The following is a 26522-nucleotide window of genomic DNA, read 5'->3' as shown; positions in this document are numbered from 1 at the left end:
GCCAGCATCATACATAGGCCTATGTACTTACAGTGCATTCGAGAAGTATTCAGACCCCTTGACTTTTCCACATTTTGTTACGTTACAGCCTTATTCTAAAATGGATTTAAAAAATACTCATCAATCTACACACAATACTCCATCATGACAAAGCAAAAACAGGATTTTAGAATTTTTTGCTAATTTATTCAAAAAAATTATAACAGAAATACCTTATTTACATAAGTATTCAGAACCTTTGCTATGAGATTTCAAATTGAGCTCAGGTGAATCCTGTTTCCATTGATCATCCTTGAGCTGTTTCTACAACTTGGAGTCCACCTGTGGTAAATTCAATTGATTGGATATGATTTGGAAAGGCACACACCTGTCTATATAAGGTCCCATAGTTGGCAGTGCATGTCAGAGCAAAAACCAAGCCATGAGGTCAAAGGAATTGTTGGTAGAGCGCCGAGACAGGATTGTGTCGAGGCACAGATCTGGGGAAGGGTACCTGTCACGTCCTGACCAGCAGATGGAGCTGGTGTAGTAGTTTGGGGGTCAGGACGTGGCAGTCTGGTGTGTGTCTTGTGACTCCTGATCAGGAACAGCTGGGAATCGTTGTTCCTGATTGGGAGTCACATATGTAGGAGTTGTTTGTCACTGGGGTTTGTGGGGAATTGTTCTGTGTTGAGCTTTGCTTTGCAGACTGTTTGTTAGTTGTTCGTTTTTTCGTTTTTGTTATTTTGTATGTTCATTTTGATAGTTAATAAAAGTCAAGATGAGCCTGCACATACCTGCTGCGTTTTGGTCCTCTTCTCTCCAGTACGACATTTTTAAGGATGAGTACAACTTATTTTATGACAGTACCAAAACATTTCTGCAGCATTGAAGGCCCCCAAGAACACAGTGGCCTCCATCATTCTTAAATGGAAGAAGTTTGGAACCACCAAGACTCGTCCTAGAGCTGTCCACCCGGCCAAACTGAGAAATCGGGGGGAAAGGGCCTTGGTCAGGAAGGTGGTATTTAATGGTCACTCTGACAGAGCTCCAGAGTTCCTCTGTGGAGATGGGAGAAACTTCCAGATGGACAACCATCTCTGCAGTACTCCACCAATCAGGACTTTATGGTAGAGTGGCCAGACGGAAGCCACTCCTCAGTAAAAGGCACATGACAGCCCTTTTGGAGTTTGTCAAAAGTCACCGAAAAGACTCTGACCATGAGAAATAAGATTTTCTGGTCTGATGAAACCAAGATTGAACTCTTTGGCCTGAAAGCCAAGTGTCACGTTTGGAGGGAACCCGGCACCATCCCTACGGTGAAGCATTGTGGTTGCAGCATCATGCTGTGGGGATGTTTTTCAGTGGCATGGACTGAGAGACCAGTCAGAATTGAGGGAAAGATGAACAGAGAAAAGTACAGAGAGATCATTGATGAAAACCTGCTCCAGGACCCCAGACCGGGGAGAAGGTTCACCTTCCAACAGGACAACGACCCTAAGCACACAGCCAAGACAACGCAGGAGTGGCTTCGGGACAAGACTCTGAATGTCCTGGCCCAGCCAGAGCCCAGACTTGAACCTGATCAAACATCTCTGGAGAGACCTGAAAATAGCTGTGCAGCGATGCTACCCATCCAACCTGACAGAACTTGAGAGAATCTGCAGAGAGGAATGGGAGAAACTCCCCAAATACAGGTGTGCCAAAAGACTCGAGGCTGTAATTGCTGCCAAAGGGGTCTCAACAAAGTACTGAGTAAAGGGTCAGAATATTAATGTAAATGTGATATTTCATTATTTATTTTTTTTAATACATTTGCAAAAACAATTTAAAAAAAATGTTTTTGCTTTGTCATTATGGGGCATTGCATGTGGATTGATGAGGGAAAAAAACAATTTAATCCATTTTGGAATAAGACTGTAACGTAACAAAATGTGGAAAAAGTCAAGGGGTCTGAATACTTTCCGAATGCACTGTATATAGTGTACCATCATCACATCACAATGACTTTAGGTTTATGACCAATGTTGGCAGTAGAGCCCAAAAACATTGACTTCAACTTCAGCATAGTAAGCCAGGACCTCAAGTACTTTATTCACACCATACCAAAGGTCAAACCTATCTCATCTTATGAATAAAAAAAAATTAAAAAAAATACATCTTAAAACTGCAGAGCAATACCTTAACTATTCACATAACATCAGGCTGACAGGCGGCCTATCAGCAAATTTACATTTTAGTCATTTAGCAGACCCTCTTATCCAGAGTGACTTACAGTTAAATGCACTCATATTAAGATAGCTAGGTGGGACAACCACATATCTCAGTCATAGTAAGTAAATTTTTCCTCAATAAATTTGCTATCAGCAAAGTCAGGGGGTGTTGTGGGATTATTTTGGACACGCTTTGAAGAGAGAGGGTGTCAGATGTTTTTCTGAAGATGGGTAGGGACTCTGCTGTCCTACCTTTAGGGAAAAGCTAGTTCCACCATTGTGGTGCCAGGACAGAAAAGAGCTTTAACTGAGCTGAGCGGGAGCTGCCCTTCCGTAGGGGTGGCAGAATGGTGTACTCGGTTTGGGATGTAGGGTTTGACAGACCTTATACTTTGATTGTTAATGTATGATTTCAGTATGTCACAGTGACATTTTAGAATCCTTGGCATTGTCACTACAGTGGGAATGCATTATTTATCTTAAATAAGAGCCTATTTGAGGAGCCATCAAAGCAACGCGGGAAGGTTGGAAGAGAGTTTAAAGAACCGCGGGGAAGCCGTCGCCAAGATTAATGCAGGATTTTTATAAGAAATTAGAGGCTTAATGAAGTGGATAAAAAAAGCTGTCAGTGTATTATTGCATCTAAATTGTGGGGAAAGGGTGTTTAGTTGCCTCGCCTACCTCTGCACATAATGGGTCGTCAGTGGCTGTGAGGCTTAGTTTAACTGGCAAGGCACTTTCGTAGCGGAGCCATTCAACTGATATTTTTGCACAGTAAACCAGTGGGGGTTTATGGTTTGGTACATTTATTAAAAAGACCACACAATGTTGAACCACAGCAAACTCAACAAAATGTGCCATTTTTGGGCTAAGGCTTCAAATAATAGCATTGTTGAAAATGTAGGCCTACGTGTTTAGCCTATGATTTGATTAGCCTATGATATTACATATGGAAAATATATACATCAAATACAGATGTTTTTAGGCATGTTATGATGTTGTTTTTCTTTTAAAACGTGGTTGTCGGATTTATATACTTTGCCTTCAGCATAGGCCATTGACGAAGGCCATTGTCCTCCATCTCTCTCGGGTCGGAGCAAGTTCTTCCACAGCGAGCCAGTTGAGACCGCTCTCAGTCATCTCTTTGTCATCTGTGCCTGGGCATCTCTCCTCCAAGTGTTTCTGGTTCGATCCCTGTGGTTGTGGCTAGGGTTAAAAGCATTTGCATTGAGTCGATCATAGCCAATGTAGTCATCCCTGAAATGCATAGTGAAATTATTCAGGTAGTTTGGCAAACAACTGAATTGCAAAACACAATGAAAAAATGAGAACAGTCATTTGGCACCATCTAACGTTCATTTCCAGGTGTGCCAAGAGCGCCTGGAGATTTGGCAAGCCATCACATGAGCCTATGATACTGCACCAGATACATCATTGTGCCCTAGTCTGCCAAGTACACTACCGTTCAAAAGTTTGGAATCACTTAGAAATGTCCGTTTTCCATGAAAAAATACATGAAATGAGTTGCAAAATGAATAGGAAATATAGTCAAGACGTTGACAAGGTTATAAATAAGGACTTGTAATTTAAATAATAATTGTCCTTTAAACTTTGCTTCGTCAAAGAATCCTCCATTTGCAGCAATTACAGCCTTGCAGACCTTTGGCATTCTAGTTGTCAATTTGTTGAGGTAATCGGAAGACATTTCACCCCATGCTTCCTGAATCACCTCCCACAAGTTGGATTGGCTTGATGGGCACTTCCTACGTACCATACAGTCAAGCTGCTCCCACAACAGCTCAATAGGGTTGAGATCCGGTGACTGTGCTGGCCACTCCATTATAGACAGAATACCAGCTGTCTGCTTCTTCCCTAAATAATTATTGCATTGTTTGGAGCTGTGCTTTGGTTCATTGTCCTGTTGTAGGAGGAAATTGGCTCCAATTAAGCGCCCTCCACAGGGTATGGCATGGCGTTGCAAAATGGAGTGATAGCCTTCCTTCTTCAAGATCCCTTTTACCCTGTACAGATCTCCCACTTTACCACCACCAAAGCAACCCCCAGACCATCACATTGCCTCCACCATGCTTGACAGATGGCGTCAAGCACTCCTCCAGCATCTTTTCATTTTTTCTGCGTCTCACAAATGTTCTTCTTTGTGATCTGAACACCTCAACCTTCGTCTGTCCATAACATTTTTTTCCAATCTTCCTCTGTTCAGTGTATGTGTTCTTTTGCCCATCTTAATATTTAATTTTTATTGGAAAGTCTGAGATATGGCTTTTTCTTTGCAACTCTGCGTAGGCCAGCATCCCGAAGTCACCTCTTCACTGTTGACGTTGAGACTGGTGAAGCTGCCAGTTGAGGACTTGTGAGGCATCGGTTTCTCAAACTAGACACTAATGTACTTGACCTCTTGCTCAGTTGTGCACAGGGGCCTCCCGCACCTCTTTCTATTCTGGTTAGTGCCAGTTTGCGTTGTTCTGTGAAGGGAGTAGTACACAGCGTTGTACGAGATCATCAGTTTCTTGGCAATTTCTCACACGGAATAGCCTTCATTTCTCAGAACAAGAATAGACTGACGAGTTTCAGAAGAAATGTATTTGTTTCTGGCCATTTTGAGCCTGTAATCAAACCCAGATGCTGATGCTCCAGATACTCAACTAGTCTAAAGACGGCCAGTTTAATTTATTCTTTAAATCAGCACAACAGTTCTCAGCTATGCTAACATAATTGCAAAAGGGTTTTCTAATGATCAATTAGCCTTTTAAAATTATAAACTTGGATTTGCTAACACAACATGCCATTGGAACACAGGCGTGATGGTTGCTGATAATGGGCCTCTGTACGCCTATGTAGATATTCCATAAAAAAAAAAAAAACATTTTCTATTTTTTTTATTAAAAGAAATCTGCCATTTCCAGCTACAATAGTCATTTACAACATTAACAAAGTCTACACTGTATTTCTGATCAATTTGATATTGCTTTAAAATGGACAAAACAAGTAGCTTTTTTCCCCCCCAAAAAACAAGGACATTTCTAAGTGACCCCAAACTTTTGAACGGTAGTGTACCTAATGTCCTAAAACATCAAGTAAAACCAGAAACATGTGCTTTTGATGTGCAAGTGTTTATTTCATGTGAATGATAAAAACTTTGGCAGAACTGACAACAGTGGATTTACTATAGTCCCAAATGTCTACTATTTGCAAAAATCGAATGAACAAAAACAGGCAAAAAAACATCTTTCTTTCATTCAGGGCAGAATAATGCAATTTGGTCATTTTTTTCCCCCAGGATTCATTTTTCATTGTTAGACCTGGTCTCCCTTACCCACAGTGAAATACAATGAGCAATGTTATGTTGAGAATAATTTAGCTTGACGACACATTATTGCATACATGCTTGGAATGGGTTTTCCTATTGGCTTCATGCTGCGTTTCTTGTTTTGCGTGTGGATTGCTGTGATAAAACTGAGAGTCCTTGAACAGAACCCTCAGCTAAAGTGAAACCTTCACAAAGTTCCAACAAATGTGTACGTGAAGATAATAGCACAAAGACCAAATTCTAAATCCACCAGTGTTGTTCTATATGATACAGAGTGCCGGGAAGTGACTGAACTGGACCTGAACAAACAATTCACCTTCCACAGAACTTGTCTGCGAAGAACACTCCACATCTGTTGGCCTAATGCATTCAACCCCAACCACCTCAGACAAACAAGAAGCAATGGCCCAACTCCTTGTGACTCTGAGACTGACCTAATATAGACACCGAAATGCTGTCCAACATCTGCAGAGCTAAAGCACAGTGGAGAAGATTTCCAAAGTCGTTGTTTCTGTCCTATACGTGCCAGACGGTGCGATGGGGGATGACTGAATGAATCGACTAATCACGTAAGGCAGGGTTTGAAGACGTGGTGACCGGCATTTAATTGCCACCATTCTGTTTATCATTATCATAACCATCATTAAAACGATATGTCGATATATGCCACACAACCGGAATGTACAGATCCCATCAGAGACCTTTCCAAGTTAGACTGTTCCTAGATCTGTTTATGCCGTCTTGCCAACTATTTTATTCATGGTCACGCTATGGCAAGACAGCACAAACAGATCTGGGACCAGACTAGCTAATTCCTAATGGCATCGGACTCCACCTGCTCGGTAAAGGGTCACGCTCAAAGAACGTGTGACGTCATACATGTAGGAGTTTCCCACATTAGTTGAAGATTGGCATAGTTGGTTGGCTGTTAGTAGCATTTGGTCTATGACAAGCATTCATGCGGGGCAGTATTACGATTGGGTGTCAGAAAATATGGCTAAACTGACTACTTTATGCATAAGGGAGATATATATATCTAGAATGTGCTTGTACTCCATACCTCATTTGATAGCCAAGAAAATAAGCCAGTGCAATGGGGTATTTCCAGAAGACTATATTTAGAATATTTTGTCCGTGCAAGATTCTAATGAATCAGATATCCAACTGCAACAAATTGTAGTTAGAATCTAGAATGTTGTTTCAGAATCTATAAGCATCACTGATCAAACAGCTGGTAACAGGTTTATTTTTTACCTCAGTTTTCCAACATGGCATAGCATTATACAGTATGACACGTCAGCAACTTTGAGCATAGGGCCTACACTGGCAAATCAACATGGGGCAGTCATGAACCCATAAACACCAACTATCCTCTTTTCCGGACACACACACGCAGAACAGATGCAGAAAAATGCGGACACTACAATCTCTTTTGCCCTCTGAGGAACCCTGTTTTCTTCAGAATTATTGAAACCAGAAGCAATGTCTTGGGCAGCATACAGGCAAGTGAGTAGTGAGAGAAAGCTTGCAACAGGCAAGCTCAATCTAAGTAAGGCCTTGAGAAAGTGTTACTATGTGCGTTTTGGATAAACACCAAGCATTTCTTAGAGACTTCGACCCATAAGTCTGCACAGGGTTACACAACTAAACTGATCCCCATACAGCCTTTGCAGTTTCTTGTCCTTATCGAGGGTTACATCAATGTTTCATATTCTTTTTTTTTAAAGTACTTCTTCACATGGATGAACCAGCAGCTAAAACAGACAACGATATTACCAAGCTTCCTCAGGGCTCTTGGGACTTGCAGCACGTGAGGCCTATGTCACTGAAAGTTCCCCAATGCCAAATACGCTTTTGCTTGTGTATACCAGTCCAGTTGGACTTTCATTTCGCTGTTTTCGTGCTGAACAGTGGAAAACAATGCCTTGCATTCCCACAAAATGTATGAATGTTCCTGGTATCTCTGCATTTAGTTTCCCTTCCATCCTAGCTTTGTAAGCTCGCAGTCCTCCTTACCCTCTGAGCTTAAGGTTCAGCCCTGACTCTTCATTTGAATTTTTAGCTCTAGTCCTCTTCCTGTGATTTTTAGGATCTGGGTGCGAGAGATATGATTGGTTTACTGAAAACCCCAATCCATTAGTCTTCTCTGCACGATCCTTCCCCATCTTTATTTTAGATCTTTCTGTCCTTTCCTATCATCTCTCCGTCGGTCTGTCTGTCTGTGTTTAGACAGTGCTCCGGGGCGTGCCGTTGAGTGTCACAGCCTTGGTGCAGGGCGTGCCGGCCGCCTGGGAGCCTGTCCACGGTGTGGAAACGCCCACCTCAAACACCTCGTGGATGGCCTTCCGGAAACAGTGGAAGTTGTAGTCTATCAAGCCTGGGGAGAGATACGTGTCAATAAGAGGAAGGTATGAATCTATTTTCAATTCCGTGACCTTAAAGAGACATTGAATATCACTCAGTCGATTACTCCATAAGTCATGTATTGTTGAAACAAAGAAGAAAACATGAATAAAATATCACCCTATCAAGATAAACCAATAACGCCCAGTGTGAAGAACATTTACAAAAACAATGGCAAAGAATAACTAAACCACTTAAAATGCATGCTATCGCCTGAGAAGCTTGAAATTCAATTGACTCAAGACATGATTACTTCCTTCCATTGACATGTCTGCATTTTGCGCTTGTGGGAGTGAAGTCACACTGGACTGAACGATAATGGGTCAGCAGCTATTGAGAGAGAGCTTAATGCAGTAATGAGGAAATGCTGGGGTGGATGGCTTGCCTTTGCGCTCAAAGCTCTCCTCTCGGAGGATGCAGACCAGTGCCAGGAACTTGGTGACCTCTTTCAGGTAGAGGACTGTGGTGTTGTTCAGCTTGATGATGGCCATGGACTCCTTGTCGTAGGCACTACCACTGCCGTCCTCCTTCAGACTGGAATAACACACACAATATAAAACAGTCAGTGTAAGGAACTTATTCAAATTGAAGACGTGTTTGATACAGAGACCTAACATATCAAACTTTATAACAAGACATGAAACTCCTCATACATGCTTATAACAAGTTGTAAAAGTATGACTTTATACTTGTCAGCTTGTAGGAAAGTGTTGTCAAAAAAATGACCACAAAACACACAGCTGTAAACTACACATATCTGACAGGAATTCAGTTAAAAAAAGGGAACTAACCCATAGATACAGGAGACATCTATAACCACGTCGATCATGTCGCAGCACAGCTCATAAGACTGCATGTCCACCGGACTGCTGTCTGTGGCGATGTAGATCTTACTGACCACGTCAAACAGAAAGGCCTTCTCTATGCCCGAGTTCTGAGGACGGAAGGAGGGGAAAAAGGGAGATGAGAAGTACCGGGGAGGAAGGGCAGAGAAACGGCATCAGTGGCCGTTTGGTACTCCTAAAAGCTAGCTTGGCAGAAATCTCTCAGAGCTATCTTTCAGGTCATGTCAACAGCAAAGGTTTCAAGGGTTTCCAAATGAATTATTGAGCTCCGAAGATAAAAAAAAGGACATACTTTATTTACCAATGCAAAACTGCGGTGGCTTAGCGTACATGTATTTTAACCGGGATTGAAGAGACTTCGGTGTATGGAAGGTTGGTCTTATACAACAACTATAAAAGCATTGCATGAAAGAGTCATCAGGGCTGGCGATGATGACGACGACGACACACGTCACACTGTGACTCACACACCAGAGACCATTTCTGCTAAGGCAGGGCTGGGAATTGCCAGGGACCTCATGGTAAAGGCTGTGGCGGTCATGAAATTTTGTCAGACGGTTATTGTCATGCAAAAGACTTCCGGTCCCGCGGTAATTGACCGTTAATGAACAGAAACACGTTTAGCATGTCCAGGCCTGCACGCAAACAAGCCACTGATGACCGCCTTTGGAACGTCTACATTTTAAAAAGTCTAATAAATCAATTGAAGACACACCCTCACAACGAATCCATGATTTATTTTAGGCAGGTCTAAAGAAACATTATGACATGAAGAAAATGTATTTCAGAAGGACAGAATAGGAGTTGGCCTCCTGAATAGGAGTTGGCCTCCTGAATAGGAGTTGGCCTCCTGAATAGGAGTTGGCCTCCTGAATAGGAGTTGGCCTCCTGAATAGGAGTTGGCCTCCTGTATAGGAGTTGGCCTCCTGTATAGGAGTTGGCCTCCTGTATAGGAGTTGGCCTCCTGTATAGGAGTTGGCCTCCTGTATGTTATCTGGCTATGTGCCATGCCATAGGCTTGTTCATTTAGTAGACATGATATGCTCATAAGTCCAGTGCCATTCTTTTATATGATTTAATACCAAGAAGAATAGAATTGAACTTAGCTGAATAAAACAGAAAGGATATTTATCCCATTCCAAAGTGAGTACACATTTGAAGTGGCTATGTTGAGCGTAAAAGTGATCATTTGAAACAGGTCTAATACGCTCGATTCAGAGTTATTTGGCAACTTCAGTGGTGAATGTATACAAACCTTAGAATGTCTTAGAAATCAAAACATATATAGGCTGCATGATGGCCCATTATCAAATGGGCAGGAACAGGGGATGCACTCGAATCGCAAATGGAGGTCGATTTCCCAACAGTTTTTACTGCAGTTACCCAGTGCTTCAATTTGGGAAATTGAGTGAGGAGAGGAGAGATGGAAACGCACAGTGGTGAGATATTCTGTAGCTAAAAAGGTGATGTGTCAGCCTATTGATTTGGAAAATATAAAACAATTCCCTATTGCCAGGCTATACAAATGCACTATAAATTGTAGTCTAACTCTATAAGCCACCCTGCACAATCAACACACCAACAACGTCGCCTAGACCTATACGTTCTCTCCCAGACTCACGGATAGAACGTTTGGAGCGTAGCATAAGGTAACCAGTCCATCCAGTATGCATAATAATACAGTCCACACTAGAGTACAGGCTAGAGCAATTATCTACCAAAGACAACTAAAATCCGTTTTTTTCCCTCTCCATGTTTTTCTGCCATGCGTAATATGCGGTAGGCTATGTATTGTATAACGGCAATCATTATTTTATTTCTGGGGGTTTTCGGGCTCATATATAGTATGTGTGTTTTGAATGAATCATCACCTTAGAAAGCGTTGTCCACTTCGTGGCGTTAAGGCTTTGAAACAACATCCACAACGACCATGTTTCCCCACTCAGTTTCAACCTGTTGTTGAACTTCTTTCTTCAAATTGATCCATCACGCTGAGGTGAGCATGATACCGTTTTGATGAAAAGTGTTTGATGTGATTTTCGATGGTATTTGCATTGATGTCAGAGTGGTTAGTTAGAGGGACAATAGAGCCCCGTGTACCAGGCCGTTAGGACCTGATGGTAGTTAGCGACTTGGATTACCGTGACCCAACGGTCACGTGGAATTTGACCACGGTCAGGACTCATGACTGCCGGTGTGGCGGTAATACGGTCACCGCAACAGCCCTACGCATGATACAATATTATCACAATACTTTGGTGCCGATACAATATGTATTGCAATTCTCACGATTCTATATGAATTGCGGTTTGATACTGGGATTTTATTGCGACTCGATGTTCCACACATATTGCTGCAGAGGGACAATAAAAGTGCTGAAAACATTTTTAAAAAACAGAGTTTTGGTGCAGGTACAGCCAACTAGCAGGGATGGACTTGCTGAACTTGTCCAATGACAAACAGTTTCCGTTTTCCGTTGCAAAATGTTTTGTTATGGTGTTCACTAATGAATCCGACCCAGGTCAAATGAATGAAAGAAATGCAAAAAAATGCCTTCAAATCGAACAGAAAGAACTAAATCAAGAGGGAATTTGGTACTTACGGATATAAAGATGTTTAGAAGGTTTTCCAGTGTCGGCAGTTGTGGGATAAGCTTCTGGACCACTTTACTGAAGGCCTCAAATATTGAGTGGTCATAGATACTTGTCAAATAGAAACTGAAAGATATATCAAAGAAAGGGAAGTTAGCTATAGGTTTGCACAGGTTAGGACTGATTTGATAACTTAGTTCCTCGTGCTCTGCAGTTCAAGTAAAAACACAAAGTGAGACTGGATCATGTCACAAAACAGTAGGGAACATTAGAAAGTGAAAGCATTTCTCAGCTTTGAAACACACAAAGATAAGCTATAACCTAATAATGACCATGATGCTAGAATTTGGGACAGTCCAACTGCAGAAACAAAAATATTAGCAATGTATTAAAAAGCATTAAGGTAGCGTAACATTTTAAGGAATTCTATAAATAATTGTAGTGATAGTAACTTCATTGTTCCAAATAGAAAATTGGGAAACTTTAAGGAGTGCAGTTCTACCCAACAGAACCAAAGGCCCTAGAGAAGAGAGGCTACAGACTTCACACAGAGATGTCTTTGCAGTGCAGAGAACAGAACACATCTCAACTCAACACAACACGACATCCCTCCTCCCAGCTTCACTATAAATCCACCATTGATCCAACTGTCTGGCGTGCACCAACAGCAATCTCACCTTCCATAAAATAGGCCTACATCTCAAGAAAGGAAAAGCACACAGCCGATTGAAAGACCTAGTACTGAAAATCTGCAGAGCGTGTTTGAACCGGTTTGTCTGTTCATAAAACGACTTGCTAGGCTCAGTATCATTAATGTATGAAGGGCCTAGGCCTGTATCTGGGAAATGATCATCAGGGCATGTGATGATATCCCTATCGAAAACAACAATTTCAGCAGAGTTCAAATTTGAGGCTAAAGTTTCAACTTCAAAAGAGAAAATAGCAAACACTGAAGGCAGTAGGAGCATAACGGTACATGATATATAGGCTACATGGAACCCTTCAACATAGACAGTTTGCACCATGAACACTTGCTGTGGTGTTTATGCGTTAAGAGTATGACAACCATGTACTGGAAGTATACAAGCAAACCCTATGATCCAGGCCCACACACTGACAAGTGTGCTTGTCATTCATATGTTATTGCCCCAAATCACCGTCAAATGTTGGACCAAAACAAGGGATGTGTTTTGCCCCACATCACGTGGGGCAAAATATTTTTATTATCAAATATTTTCATCCAAGTGCTGTGTAAGGCAAGTCATTTCTGAGAACCCAATCTTACAAGCCTAAATAAACTGCCCAACCTTCTTTATGCAAAGAGAGGGAGTCGTGCTATAACAGCTAGGCTGACACTAACATGAAACTACCTGAAGCTATTTTCACTGTATCAATATCAGTGGAATCGCAAGTGCGATTTGATTCAGTCAGATTCCAAAACCTATCCTACTATTTAGAAAATAAAGTGACAGAGGTCACAACAAATGACTTGGTAGCACAGATGACTAGCTTGCTGTGAAAAAAAGATGGCTGACCAATGCTAAAACTGCTAGCATTTTAGTCAAATGCACATCAACTGAACTCCCATGAGGTCATTGCTGGTTTGAACAGTAGAAAAGCAGAATTAGGCCAATAGAATACTAACCAACAATAGCAAGGCAATAAGCTGAGAAGGCTAATTAATTTAGTGTAGCTGCTCTTTCTGTAGGTTTTCAATGCGTTTCCCTTGGCATACTGTAAACTCAAAAGGGGAGGATTAAAGGGATGGTTAGATTTTTGTTTGAACTATCCCTTTAAAGGGTGAGTGTTGTGGATCTACCTGAGGTGAAGCTTCTCTAGGCTGGCGTCTGCCAGGTCGTCGTTGGCTCTCTGGTGGATGTCCCTCTGGGTCTCGATCTTGTGGTCGTCGGAGAGGCCGTCCACTTTGTGGATGAACACCTCAAAGTTAATCTCAGGGTTGACCCTGTAGGCCCGCGACACGGTGAGGTGGAGTCTGCCCAACGCCTCCACATAGTCATCCTGGGCAGAAAGAAGACAAAAAGAAGAACACGCGCACAAACAGAGACAGACAGACCGAGACACACAGAGAGACATAGATCCTTAGAAAAGGTGGCTTAAAACAAAAAGTAGTGTACAAGTGTGCCTAAAAAGTAGACTACATGCATCTTGCTGCCTGCATGCACATTTCCATACTATCCAACACGCATAACGCAATCCCCTATGCCAAATTGCAATCCCCGACATCCTACTTGTTACAGTCCCCGTGGTGGGGGGAGTTAGACAGAATTCCTGGAGAATTAGGCTACTTTTGAGATTAAAGCAATCGAAGATTAACATAACCATCACAATGCTTCAGATTGCAAAATCTCAAAGTCCCACTGCAAAAATGACGTGTTGAGCAAACCTGCCAATTTATTTCCTTGCGAATTCTGCATCTGCACTGAGAGATACTGAACGTTAGTGAGATATGGAGTGCCACTCTGCCTCGGTACAGTGGCTTGTACAAACACATCCTCAATTTAACTCAGCAGGAAAATCTAAATAAACTGGCAAAATGATACAGTAGGTTTGTTGGACATACAACACTTAGGACACGTTACGTAGTTACAATCTAGTTACACCTCACAGATAATTGACAGCATTAATGGGATAATCCACCCCCAGAAATAAGAATCATGAAACTTCTTTCAATTTGGTGAAAGCCTATGTTCTATCAGTGGGTAAAATAACAATTCCCCCCAGTGATTTAACTTCTAAGTGGTCCGTCTGAACTCAGGAAATCGTGTAGGAACGCGTCATAGCTACATGGTTCTCGTCACTGGAGATATGGGATAACAAACTATGACATTTCATAATGCTTTTAAAACAATTAGGCCTACCTGCACTCCAGATCGCCAAATCAGCCAATAGATGGTATGGGCATACTTGTCTAGAACACATACATTCATTTAAATCGTCATAACAAAGTATATACTGTTTTTCGCTTAGATGTGCTCAATCTAAACCGTGAACCAAATTTATTCAAGTCAGTTTCTGCTTCAAGTACTATATTGCAATGCGCCCTGTGTGCCTATTGGAAACGTGGGAAAAGGCCGTCATTGCTATAGCAACGTACTCTGTACTCACTCACCTCGGTGAGAGACTCCTAAATTGATAGTGCCGTTTTAGGCAATTTTACAGCAAGCTACTTCACATGCTGATATTGACTTTGGTATCATTGTGTGTAGCTATGTTAGCTAGCTACCTAGCCAGCCCAGAGAGAGTATTGCATTGTGAGTTTTGTAGTTGACTTGCGCCGCAGATTTCCACAACAATTTTCACATTACTACCAACCTTACAACGACAAAATTAAACATTTGTTCACAAAAAAATATTGATAATAATAGGAATTAGTGGTTTAGGGTGGATTATCCCTTTAAGGTTGAGAGGGGGGGGTCCGTTAACAAAAAATATATAACTGTACCTCAATTCCACCATGAAAAGTTTGCATTTCCTTCTCAAAGTGTTGCCATACAGGACTTCACTGCTGTCGCTTGCCTTTTTACGAACTGTTAACGTGATGACGTAGTGGTGGATAGTCAACTCCAAAATAATTTATTCCTTGACTCCTTCCACGTCGACTCCCCTTTCTGAGTGTCAAGATTCGATTCAGCTACAAATCCACTCCTAAGATTCAGTATTTTTGGAACGGAGGAGGCTGATTAGTTGCCGTTCCTCCGAAAATACAAACACTTGCATCTTTCATAGCGTGCTAGTGAGGGACGGAGTGAAGGGCATAATATAGGCAGGTCAGTCAACAGAGTCAGAACCGTGCACTTGGCCTATCTATCGGCAATTAAAAGCGGTCTTTTGCAATGGAATGCTGCATCTCACAATTTCTGAGCTTGCAATGTGTCGCAACTTCAGTAAAGCAGGGCCTATCAATGAATAGGCTAGGATATTGAGCGAGATGCAACACTTCGCTCTCACAGTCACACACAGTATATGCACATGTGCACGGGTTCACTTCACATGCGGTTCACAGCGAGGTAGCCAGGGCACCAAAACAGCTGAGAAGTTGATCCTCGCGTTTCAACCCTCCTAGTTGTTGCGGAAACTGACCTACTATGCTGTTTACTTTCTGCATCTCAGTAAAAAATGTAATATATTGTTTTTCGGTTAGGGATTTTTCGTAACGTTAAAGATCCCAATTTCGTTTAAACGTTTTAACTTCCACACCCCTAGTTCATTAGACAACAAACGGAAGAACGGAGTGAAACAGGGAGGGACTACCTGGACAAGTACAATGAGAAACGCTCAATTTCGTATTCTGTTGAAAAGATAGACATGTAGTGACTCTGAGAACTCCTTTCAACGTGATCATTAAATTGAGATAAACTGTGGACTACCTGATTAAATTAGCTTTGATTTAGATAATGGTTGAGATCACTTTGTTCCAGCAGTTAGGATAAAAATGTGCACCGTCTTGGGAAAACGACTGACAATCAATTGTCTTTGAAGCGGTGGGTCACTTAACGTTTCAACATTAGAAGCTAATTCTGTGCTGCAGAGTAGAAGTAATGTAGAATACGCTTATATCATCCACTTCTCTATAAACACTAATTAAGTTTATAAACTATACAGTTTAGTCAGTTTGAATACATTTAATTTATTTTAAAGACCATAGAACAGGTTCAGACATTACCCATGACATGAGTATTCTGTTAAAATGCTGTGGTCTGAAGGGCTTTTTCCCTTTCTAGTAATTCTATGGGATCAGACATTTGTCAATTATGTTGTTCAACATGTCAGTAAGCAAGTCAACCATTGAGTGGAAACGTGTATTAAAAACACAATCTTTTCACCTGTGCGTCAATGACGAATATCAAAGCCCCCGTGCCTCTGAAAATCATCTCGTAGTCAAAGGTGGGGTCGAAGAAGTCCACTTGACCCGGGAAGTCCCAGATCTGGAAGTTGACAAACGAGCTACTGGAGATGTCGTCCTTGTAGATCTTGTTGGTGCTCTCCAGGAACAAGGTCTCGTTGGGAGACATTTTGTGGAATACCACCTGAAACAGGAAATTAGACATCGTGCTGTTAAGACAAAATGACCACACCTAGACCTACTGCTTCCTTCTCAAAATATCAAAGAGAGACACTCCATTTTGAGAGTTTGTTATTCCGTCACGTACCTAGGGTCACTACTACCGGAGGAAAAGCCAAAGCACATGTTTCTGGACTAGCAAGAGGCTAAAGGGAAGAAAGTTCTCGTCGGCTCAGCACTTAGGGTCATGGATTTAGATGTGCCTTCAACAACAGTGTAGCACTGCACAACCATAGTCTACGAATTAAAATATATGAGAAGAACACAAATAAGCCATGTAACTAAATAGTTTCGCGCCGTTAAAAAGACATGCTCCGGTACTTTGATGACTAAAAGTATTTTATTTAAACCTCCCACCTTGGGCTGGATGTGTCAATGTGTAGTTCATACATGCATAATCTATGAGCAGAATTACTTATTTACCTCAATTAGACACAAAATCCTTAGTTTGAAAGCAACTGTTTTATTGAAGCTGTGTCTACTACTGAAGCAGAAATACTTTTAGATTCATTTCAGGTTATAGGATTTCTTCCTCCCTGTATCAAATGGGTGAGTGCATTGCCCCCAATATCTTAGCGAGAACACCAAAATGTCTGCTACAAAACAACTACATCTATGATAAATCATCTAAAACTGGCAAACAGGGATGAGTCAAGTTATATGGTGCATCTAGAATGAATTGCATTTTCCTGGAAAGAGCATACTTATTGCACCATATTAGTGACATGACTTGCAAAATGTGTGGCTGTATCTGTGCTGTCATGAGTGAGGTGGTTTAGCAATATAATGTTGATTGAGAGTGTCTGTCCAGATTTGGGAGCGCCAGAGAAGGGATTTTAGACAGACAGTCACATGCCCAATCCATACAGGTGATGACACCGCGCACACACGAGTGCTGAGCAAGAAACATGCTTTCACCTGATAAATGATTAACAAGTTACCTAGAAAATGTTTTACATAAATACGGTTGAATTAATTGTATATTGTTTGCACTCGTTGGCGGAACCAACTAGCTAACTCAGAAAGCTAACATCAATTGAAATAGTTGGCTGAACCTCCCTAGAAACAGTGGTGGAAAAGGTACCCAATTGTGATACCTGAGTAAAAGTTGATACCTTAATAGAAAATTACTCAACTAAACGTTAAAAGTGAACGTCTAAAAGTATTTTGTTTTAAATATTTAAAAGTAAATGCAATTGCTAAAATATACTTAAGTATTGAAAGTAAAAATCATTTCAAATTCCCTATATTTAAACAAACCAGACGGCACCATTTTTTATTTAAGGATAGCCAGGGGGCACACGCCAACACTCAGACAACATTTACCAACGAAGCATTTGTGTTTAGTGAGTCCGCCAGATCAGATGCAATAGGGATGAAGAAGGATGTTCACTTGGTAAGTGCGTGAATTGGACCATTTTCCAATCTTGCTAGCCATGCAAAATGTAACGAGTACTATTGGGTGTTATGGAAAATGTAACGTTAGAGTAAAAAGTACATTCATGTTCTTTAGGAATGTAGTGAAGTAAAAGTAATCCAAAATATAAATTCAGAAGTACAGATACCACAAAAAACTACTTTAGAAACCAAGTATTTTTACACCACTGCCTAGAAAGAATGTAACACCACGGAGTTTTTAAACCAGACCATCTCTGTAGATGCTAGCCATACTAACGTGTTTGCTTGCTTGTCATGTAGCAGTAACTTGCTATCCAGACCAGGATGACAACTGGTCTTTGACATAGAAGTAAGGTCTGACGTTCAGAGTGGATGCATGTTACTATATTAACCTCAGGAATGTTTAGAAGTTGTGGCAATGATAGCTATAGTTACTGATTAAACTAAAATAAGGCGTTATGTAAAGACAGATGAATCATGTCCGCCGAGATCGTTCCTACCTTCTGTATTGACGACTTGCCACTTCTTCGCAAACCCATCAACAGAATTCTAGGTTTGCTGTCAGATGGAGTTGGGCTATCCTCGATGTCGGCCTCCTCTTCTCCATAGCCAAAATCTTTGGGAAACGAGTCCGCTACCCCGTAGCTGTCTGCCAGCGGTTCCACTTCGTACTGAATCGACATTTTGACCCGACGACGCTCGCTTCCCCCAATCCCCCCCCCTCACCCTATTAGTTTTACGCAGTCCTGCTTTTACCGACAAATCCTTCCACACCGCCGATAAAACGTAAAATACAGTTTAAATGCATCGATAATGCCAATGTTACTTGCAAATCCAGAGTGTGTTGTAATATTCTCCTTTAGATCTTCGGGTCCCCTATGTTTCCCTTTCGCCGAAAACCCTGCTCTTCAACCACCTCCGAATCTAATTGGACGATGTACATAGGATGCGAATAATAGTTGGTTAACCAGGGTGTCAATCTGTCGAGACTGGTTGTTCCCTTGTCAGATGTTTTGCAGTCAGCTGACCAAGTAGGCTAGTGCCAGAGAGGACGAAACAAAGCGAGAGGGTCCACTCCCTTCACAATCTGTCCCTGCGGGAATACAGCGATAAGCAGACCGAACTTAATTTATACCTCAAATGAGACCGATAAGCAGACCGTATGTCTTCCCGCTAGTTAGTGCGGAGACAAGAGCATCTCGTCATTATATACCGTATCTCTGCTAGTGCACATGCTTGTTTTGTGACCTTTCAGCTGGAGTTATTTTGGCTGGAAATGTATAGTTTTTACTGATTTATTTTGTTTTGACTAAGGGGGGTCAACTCACGATGGACGTATCCCTTTGATTCATAGTAAAATTATACAATCAATTTCATTCCAGTATTGTTTTCCATCTGTGGAATGAATCCACATTCAATCAAAATATAAAGTGTAAAACTGTCTGTGTGAAGTCTACAAAATCACCAGCAGAGGGCAGAAAAAGACCGTACAGAAAGTATTTCAATAAACTACACTGCGCATGCTCTAAGCACGAGCGTGCTTGTATTGAATTCACGGCTACCAGGGAAACTTGCTTGTTGTTGCAGGCTGTGAGAGTCGTCAGTTAGCAGTAAAGCCAAGGTTTAACGTCAACTTCATAATGGCACACTACAGAGTAAGTGGACTGCATATCATGTTTTACATTGGCGTGAGTAACGATACAAAAATGGCATGGTTTCCACAACCAGGAGAGCTTAGTTTTCCCAGATGTAACATAGCGCGTCACACACTTGCTAGTTAGCTGGATAGGTAGAGGAGTCAACTATATGGTGAAGGACATTTCTGATAAACTTCACCAACTGAGTGGAGCCGAGACCAGGCTTTGTGGAATGTAGTCCCAACTACATCGATTCGCTCAAGGTCAATTACTTTAAAAAAAAAATGTCAATTATGAAACGGCCACATTGTACCTATGTTTGCCCTCTGTAGTTGCGTGCCCTTTGTTTGCTGAAATCATACTTTTTCAAGAAACTGTAATCTAATACCACAGGTATAATCAGTTTCCAAACCCAGAGGCGCAACATCGCGAGACTTCCGAGAAAGCTTGCGAAGCAGACTAGGCCGGGGTTTGGTGTTTGAGAAATCAATGAGATAAGTGAAAATGTTTCCCTTAGTTGTTAATTTTCATAATCTGAATGCACAACCTGGATTCGAGCCAATGTCTTAAGTAGTTGAACATGTTATTACTCTAATTTCGTGAAAGTTACAAACTGACAAACAACTTTATATCGAAGGAGTACCTTTTGGTTTGACGGATTGCACATGCGCAGTTCAGCACGAGACGACCGTTCGACCCGATGACGCGTTTCTACGCATGAGCTTCGCTAGCCAACGTCTCCATGAAGTCGCCTACCTTGTGATGGGTTTTTGTATTGACGAAGCAGTTTTAGTTTATCTTCATATTGATACCATCACCGACTGTTTCCTTGTTGATATTAAATTGGCACATGCGCATTTGCGATTAGTTGCCATTTTAGAGCGGTGAGCAAAGTCGGTGGTTGTATATGATTAACGTCTATTGAAAAAGTGTGGATTTCAGCAAAAAAGGCACGCAAACATGGGTACAAGTTTTATCATTTAAAGTATTGACCTTGGGCGAATCGATGTAGTCTGAGCTAGATTCCACAAAGCCTGGTCTCGGCTACACTCAGTGAAGTTCATCAGAAACAAACTTCACCATGGAGTTTAGTCCGTTACTGGCTGGCTAGCTAAACCTGTAGCTAGTTCGTTTATTACCAAGGTACAATACTCAATTTGGATGACTTTTTTCCCCCCCCCCAATACACTGTAAGGAAGGCTGTAATCATTTTTGCAATCTAGTGTCAATAAGCTATAATTAGATTCCTTGATGGAATAAGGTGAAGGCCATGTGGTGACGCCCTTGCTTCCACCTGTCCAATTATGTTTTATTAACAGTGATTACATCAAGGGAGGTATGAATGCACAGGGCCTTGTTCCTTCCCTTTCTTGGGCAAAATGGTGGCAGCAAACATCAAGCAGCATGATGGATGAACTAGCTAATTACTGAACCCTGAATGAATTGGAAGTATCATTTGTCTCAATCCCAATGTGTCCACAGGCTTCAGAGTCCAAACGAGAGCATTTTCGGAGATACCTGGAGAAGGCTGGTGTCCTTGACAGCCTCACCAGTGGTGTGTTTATAACATTTCATGAACTTTAATTGTTACTTATTTGACCTATGCAAATTATGAAAACGGCTTGTGCCTTTCCTTATTGCAGTGCTGGTGGCATTGTATGAAGAGACGGAGAAACCCAACAATGCCCTTGAGTATCCTTTTAAACATGTTTTTTCTGTTTTTCTAATGAATATGTCCTACATAATGTAGACATGCATAGCTATGTTTTTGGAAGGCTATGAAACGTCAGAGACCCCTCCTCCCATTCAGAATCTGACCTTTCTGTTGCCTTTAGGTTCTAGCAACCTGAGGTGCTCACACAGACAGAACAAGTGTAGACTCTCACAGATCGTGATGGGATGCTTTTCTAAAATATTAAAATGACACATTTTCAATGGCAACGAGGTTGAGAATGAATTTAATTTCTTTAACAAGATCCAGTTTCCTCAAGCAGCACTTGGGTGTGGCTGGCCAGGAGTCTGCAGACACTGAGGCACTCCAGCAGGAGCTGAGAGACATGAGGCAGAGGTGTGAGCTGCTGGCGGAGGAAAACAAAGACCTCAAGAACAGGGTAGGCCTGCCTATGATTATTTTTCATTGAGTATGTTGATCTATATATGATGGGCTTGAACTTTTCATAACTAATTCATCAAATCTCTGTTTTTACACATTTCCTTAGCTTCAGCGCTATGAGCCTACGCAAGAGGATGGCGCTGCCGAATAAAAAGTGACTCGGCTTTATTGAAGTCATTTTGTTAGAAACTACGATTTTTTTATGGCAAGCCAAAACCAACAACGGGAGGCAAGGGAGTTTATGCACCTCTGTTCTTTTTATTTTCTTTATACTATGTTTAAATATTTAACTTATTTTGTATATTTGATATATTGAAATCTAATAGCTTTTGTCCCTAATGATTGTCTCCTCCCTCTCATAAAAGCGAACCCCCCTTTTTCTGCTTTCAGTGTACTTCATCCTACTGCACCCCAATGCTTTGTCTCTAGTAAACAAACAGTGACATAATGGTCTTTTCCTTTTTAATCACATTCACATATTTGTTACAATATAGAAATCTTACATCATGATATCACTTTTGTACTGTGTGCGCAGAGGCTCTGCTGGCGTTACTTGAAATGCATAAGAAACTGAAATACCCCACAACCCTTAACAGAAAAGCTGTGCCTAAAAGAACGTGGAGACAAGTTCATCAACAGGGCCATTGTAACCGTCATACATGGTTTTACAATGATAGTATGGACATAGTTAATGCAAAATAAAAATCTAGATAGAAGCTTTTATAAGTATGAAATTAGGTCTTTCATGCAATATACATTATTTAGACTATGTACTCTATTTCCAGTGGTCAATAAGCTGCTTTGGCTGCGTTCAGACAGGCAACCCAATTCTGATATTTTTCCACTAATTGGTCTTTTGCCCAATCAGATCTTTCTCAGACCTGATTTGATTGTTCAAAAGACCAATTAATGAAACAAAATTCTGAATTGGGCTGCCTGTCTAAACGCAGTTCTAGGACATATTTTCATTGTTCAGAGAGAAACTATGGTGTTTAAAATGGACCGAAACACACAGAAAGCATTCAACGGTGTCACTGCTGTGTGATCTGTACTGTGTTGTTTTTTTCCTGTCTTACCCACAACAGTTTCAAAAGCAGGTCAATATTCCCAATAGCAAATCCCCACACCCAATGTTTGATCTATGTCGTACGTCATCACAAAGTATGACAGAGGCTTTGAAGCTGGTGAATACAAAAATAAACTACCACGTAGAGGAGATCAACACTACAGAAACAAAGAGGTGCCATCTTCTAAAACAGATCTATTCCATTTTACTGGACTACTGCAACAGATCCACCTCCGAAGCAGTTCGCACAATGTCACAACTCGTGTCATGTTCTTCTGATCCTTGTTTGAACTGAAGTTTTTTTGTCTGACGAGGGATAAAAGATAAGGTTTTACTCTTCGTATTCAAACTTGTAAATCTGTGGGGGCTCGCCTACTGCTTGCGTTGCTTGTGGATGATGGTCGGCGATTGGAAGAGGGTGGTCTGGGACTATGCTGTGACCCTGAACTTGAGTCCTCCAGTGAGTCTGGGGTGGAGGGACGCATTTTGGGTTCCGATTTCGATGCAGTCCGGGCTTGGTACCCACCACTGGCCTTAGCACCCCCATAAGAATCTGTGTCTGAGCTTTTGCCCTCCACCACTGTGGAACAATTTGAGGGAGCGTTGACCCTCCATGTTTTCCTTCCGGCACCTACTAGCAATGTCGGGCAGGAGGAAGCGTGAGATGCGTCCCTTCGGTGCATGGGAGAGTCTGCAGACTCCTCTGGCTCCTCCTGCTTTGGCGGGGTCACTGAGTCGCAGGGCGGTGAGCGGCTGTCACTGCTGGTGTTATTGGAGTTGGAGTTGTGCTCTGTCGGGCTATGTGCAGCATTTTTTTGTTCTTCCACGCTCTGTTTACCAGCCAGTTCACCCTGAACAGGGAGGAAGGCAGATGCGTTGATAAGGGAGGGGTAGGTGTGACCGTCCTGGGCCCGCTCCAGTAGGAGGTTGTAGCCACTGGGCGCGGAGGCCATGGTGGGCTTGCAGCCTGAGGAAGCAATGCATGTCTGATGCACCACGGAGTCTTTCTTGGTTTTGCTGGAATAGAAGTCGTCAAGCTCGTCTTGCAAGTGTGGATAGTAGTCCAGGATGCCCTTCTTGACCTTCTTGTAGCCCAGGTGCATGATCTCCAAGATGTTTAGGAAGAGGGAGACTACAGCGATGCATTGCATAAAGACCATGAAGACACTCTTCTCTGTGGGCCGGGAGACGAAGCAGTCCACCGCGTTGGGGCAAGGCTCACGCTCGCACTTGAAGAGAGGGGAGAGCTGGAAGCCATAGAGGATGTACTGGCCCGTTATAAAGCCTACCTCCACGGCGGAGCGGGTAATGATGTGGGCCACGTAGGTACGCAGCAGGGACCCCGACAGCGGAGCCTTGTTGAGCTTGCCTTGCTCCAGCTGCCTCACCTCTCGCTCAATTGTTTTCCGAGCTGCCACCATCTCCACGTCCACCAGCTCCAGCTCGCGACGCAGCAGGACCTTCTTTTTCTGCCGCTCCTTCTCCAGGGCTCGGAGGCGGTAGAGAGCATGTCCCATGTACACCAGCGAGGGCGATGAGACAAAGATGACCTGAAGGACCCAGAAGCGGATGAGGGAGATGGGGAAAGCCAGGTCGTAGCAGACGTTCCGGCACCCGGGCTGCTCCGTGTTGCAGATGAAGTCGGCCTGTTCATCGTTCCACACGTCCTCGGCCGCCACACCCAGCACCAGCATGCGGAAGATGAATAGGATGGTGAGCCAGATCTTTCCCACCATAGTGGAGTGGATATGCACCTCCTCCAATATCCCCCCTAGAAAATTCCAATCCCCCATCTTTACACGGGCATCGGTGTGTCTGTCAGTAGGAGGCAATGCAGGGGCGGAGAGAGGATGGAGTCAATTTTATCATTTCGTCATGTTAAAGAGGCTATATGGAACTTTTGCCTTTTGGGATGGCTCTTGAGCCTAAGGTCCCTCAATGGACAGACATATTGCTCAGAAATTCTAATTGGACATAAAGGGACATTCCTCCCTAATAATGATGAAAAGCATTTAGGGTTTACCTAAAACCAAGGATTTTTTGTTGTGAAATAAGACATGTATTCATATTAATATCTATATATAAACCATACAGCCAACTTTCAAGCCACAATTTGGTATTTAACAATTGGCAACTAAATTCCTTACACTAGTAATTTCAACAATACATAGTAAAATGTAAATGTTATTTTCTATGCAGTTTGTTTTAAAATCTGTATTTCATTAACAAATACTCTATGAAAAATATATTATTCCACTGACTATTTTAATCCCACAAAGGTTGCTTTACCAATTAAAATAAATATAATTTAAAACTAAACATGGTTAAGTCATTGACGTACAAATAATGAATTGCAACAAACCTTTATCAGGGAAAAAAGGAAATGTACATCGAAGACAGATTTTAAATGTATCATGAATATGGATATTTGTAAAGCAAATATCAAAATGTACGAATTAGCAAGCAGTCGGTTAGCATCATGTTTATTATTTTCCTCTCTTGCTCCTTTCATTAGTCCTGTTTTACCAAAAATAAAGGCATTCCCCTCGGTGATTTAACTTATAAACAATGAGAGAAATCAATGAGAGTCATTTCCATTTACCTTGCAGCAGCATGGACAGACTGCCGGTGATTTAAATCCCTGCGGGTCATCCAGCCGCGATGAGGCCACCAAAAAGCTTTAAAAAAAATCGTTTGTGCCCCCTCCACATCTGTCGATGCGCATCACCTGAACTTCTGTGACCCGAATGTTACCAGGATTGCCAGTGCCAGCAATAGGGACAGTACACTACGTACGACTGAACAGTTGAGACAGCTGCCAGTGCCAGATTCTGGTCAGTCAGCGAGATGATAAAATCAATAATCAGAGTTCTACCAATACAGTACAAGATAAATCATAGCCACACAGCAATTGTTTCAGCCTATTCATGCTTGACATTTATTGATTCAGGGTTATAGGTTAGTTAAGTAATATGTCCTTAATTTAAAAAAAGAAAGTGGAGTTAGTCCCCAAAAAGTACTTGGTTAAAAAGATATTTGGCTTCTCCTAAAGGACTAGCTGAACTTAAATTTGAACAGTCTAGTATGGCTTGAATGTATAGCCAGGAATCTAAGAGCGAAGCATGGAAAGTTGTTGTACTGGACAGATGGCTTACTTATTAGGTTCACTCTTGTCTACTGTCTGAAGACTCTATAGGCTGTTGTTGGAGACTCCATAGCCCCCGTGAGAGATGTTTGGTGCAGTTAATCTGATGTTTGATGATCACTGTATATACAGGCAATGTGATGGGAGTTTCTTTTGAAATCAGTTTCTGGTTCTGGTATCCCCCAAACAACATAACGCTATGGCACACTGTGCCACAACTCTTTCAGATCTATCGGGTTTTTTTACTCTTGTAATGCAATCAATAGGTCATGTCCGATTTCATACTCTGGTGCTTCCCCTCTGTAATTAAGTTGTTTCTGGCAGTTGACAATATTTTTATCCATTTACAAGAAATCAATTACTCTGGCTTGTGGCAATTGAAGTCGGTCAATTCAGGAAGTGATATGAATTTAAAAATCCAAACATTTTACAACTTTTGATATAAATAGCTTCTCCTCTTCAGAAAATAGATTCCCTTTTTCAATCATTCAATTGGAATTTCAGTTTACTTCTAAATAGACTGCCTCAATTCGAATTGAGCTCAAACCTGCTTACCACCGATGTTAAGGGTACAGTTGAAGTTAGAAGTTTACATACACTTAGGTTGGAGTCATTAAAACTCGTTTTTCAACCACTCCACAAATGTCTTGTTAACAAAGTATAGTTTTGGCAAGTCGGTTAGGACATCTACTTTGTGCATGACACAAGTAATTTTTCCAAC

The 26522-nt window shown here is 41.8% G+C and overlaps 3 protein-coding genes across 3 annotated transcripts; 1 reads left to right on the top strand and 2 right to left on the bottom strand.

Moving 5' to 3' along the window:
- Window positions 1-5311: 5311 nt before the first annotated feature.
- On the bottom strand, window positions 5312-18750 carry rragc (Ras-related GTP binding C). Its single transcript, NM_001146468.1, is given in 2 exon segments — window positions 5312-5565; window positions 18337-18750. Coding segments are annotated over 2 exon segments (201 nt in total). The 5' UTR covers window positions 18524-18750; the 3' UTR covers window positions 5312-5551.
- On the top strand, window positions 17791-22038 carry LOC106582967 (c-Myc-binding protein). The gene is made up of 6 exons (XM_014166633.2): window positions 17791-17838; window positions 19428-19495; window positions 20960-21032; window positions 21121-21169; window positions 21459-21588; window positions 21697-22038. The coding sequence occupies exons 2-6, from the start codon at window positions 19481-19483 to the stop codon at window positions 21739-21741; spliced, it is 312 nt and encodes a 103-aa protein (XP_014022108.1). The 5' UTR covers window positions 17791-17838; window positions 19428-19480; the 3' UTR covers window positions 21742-22038.
- Window positions 22039-22046: 8 nt separating this feature from the next.
- On the bottom strand, window positions 22047-24449 carry gja9a (gap junction protein alpha 9a). The gene has a single exon (XM_014166606.2). The coding sequence runs from the start codon at window positions 24447-24449 to the stop codon at window positions 23001-23003; it is 1449 nt and encodes a 482-aa protein (XP_014022081.1). The 3' UTR covers window positions 22047-23000.
- Between the last annotated feature and the right edge of the window lie 2073 nt (window positions 24450-26522).

This window comes from Salmo salar, chromosome ssa02 (assembly GCF_905237065.1).
Source record: "Salmo salar chromosome ssa02, Ssal_v3.1, whole genome shotgun sequence".
Taxonomy (NCBI): Eukaryota; Metazoa; Chordata; class Actinopteri; order Salmoniformes; family Salmonidae; genus Salmo; species Salmo salar.
Note: the sequence above shows the minus strand (reverse complement) of the source record. Positions and strands in the feature narration are given on the sequence as shown.

Excerpts from the sequence above, each read along its gene's own strand:
- gja9a (XM_014166606.2), bottom strand. The coding sequence starts at position 24,449 with ATGGGGGATTGGAATTTTCTAGGGGGGATATTGGAGGAGGTGCATATC.
- LOC106582967 (XM_014166633.2), top strand. Across the intron at positions 21,033-21,120 it reads CCTTGACAGCCTCACCAGTG|TGCTGGTGGCATTGTATGAA; the intron begins GTGTGTTTATAA and ends TCCTTATTGCAG. Across the intron at positions 21,170-21,458 it reads AAACCCAACAATGCCCTTGA|TTTCCTCAAGCAGCACTTGG; the intron begins GTATCCTTTTAA and ends AACAAGATCCAG.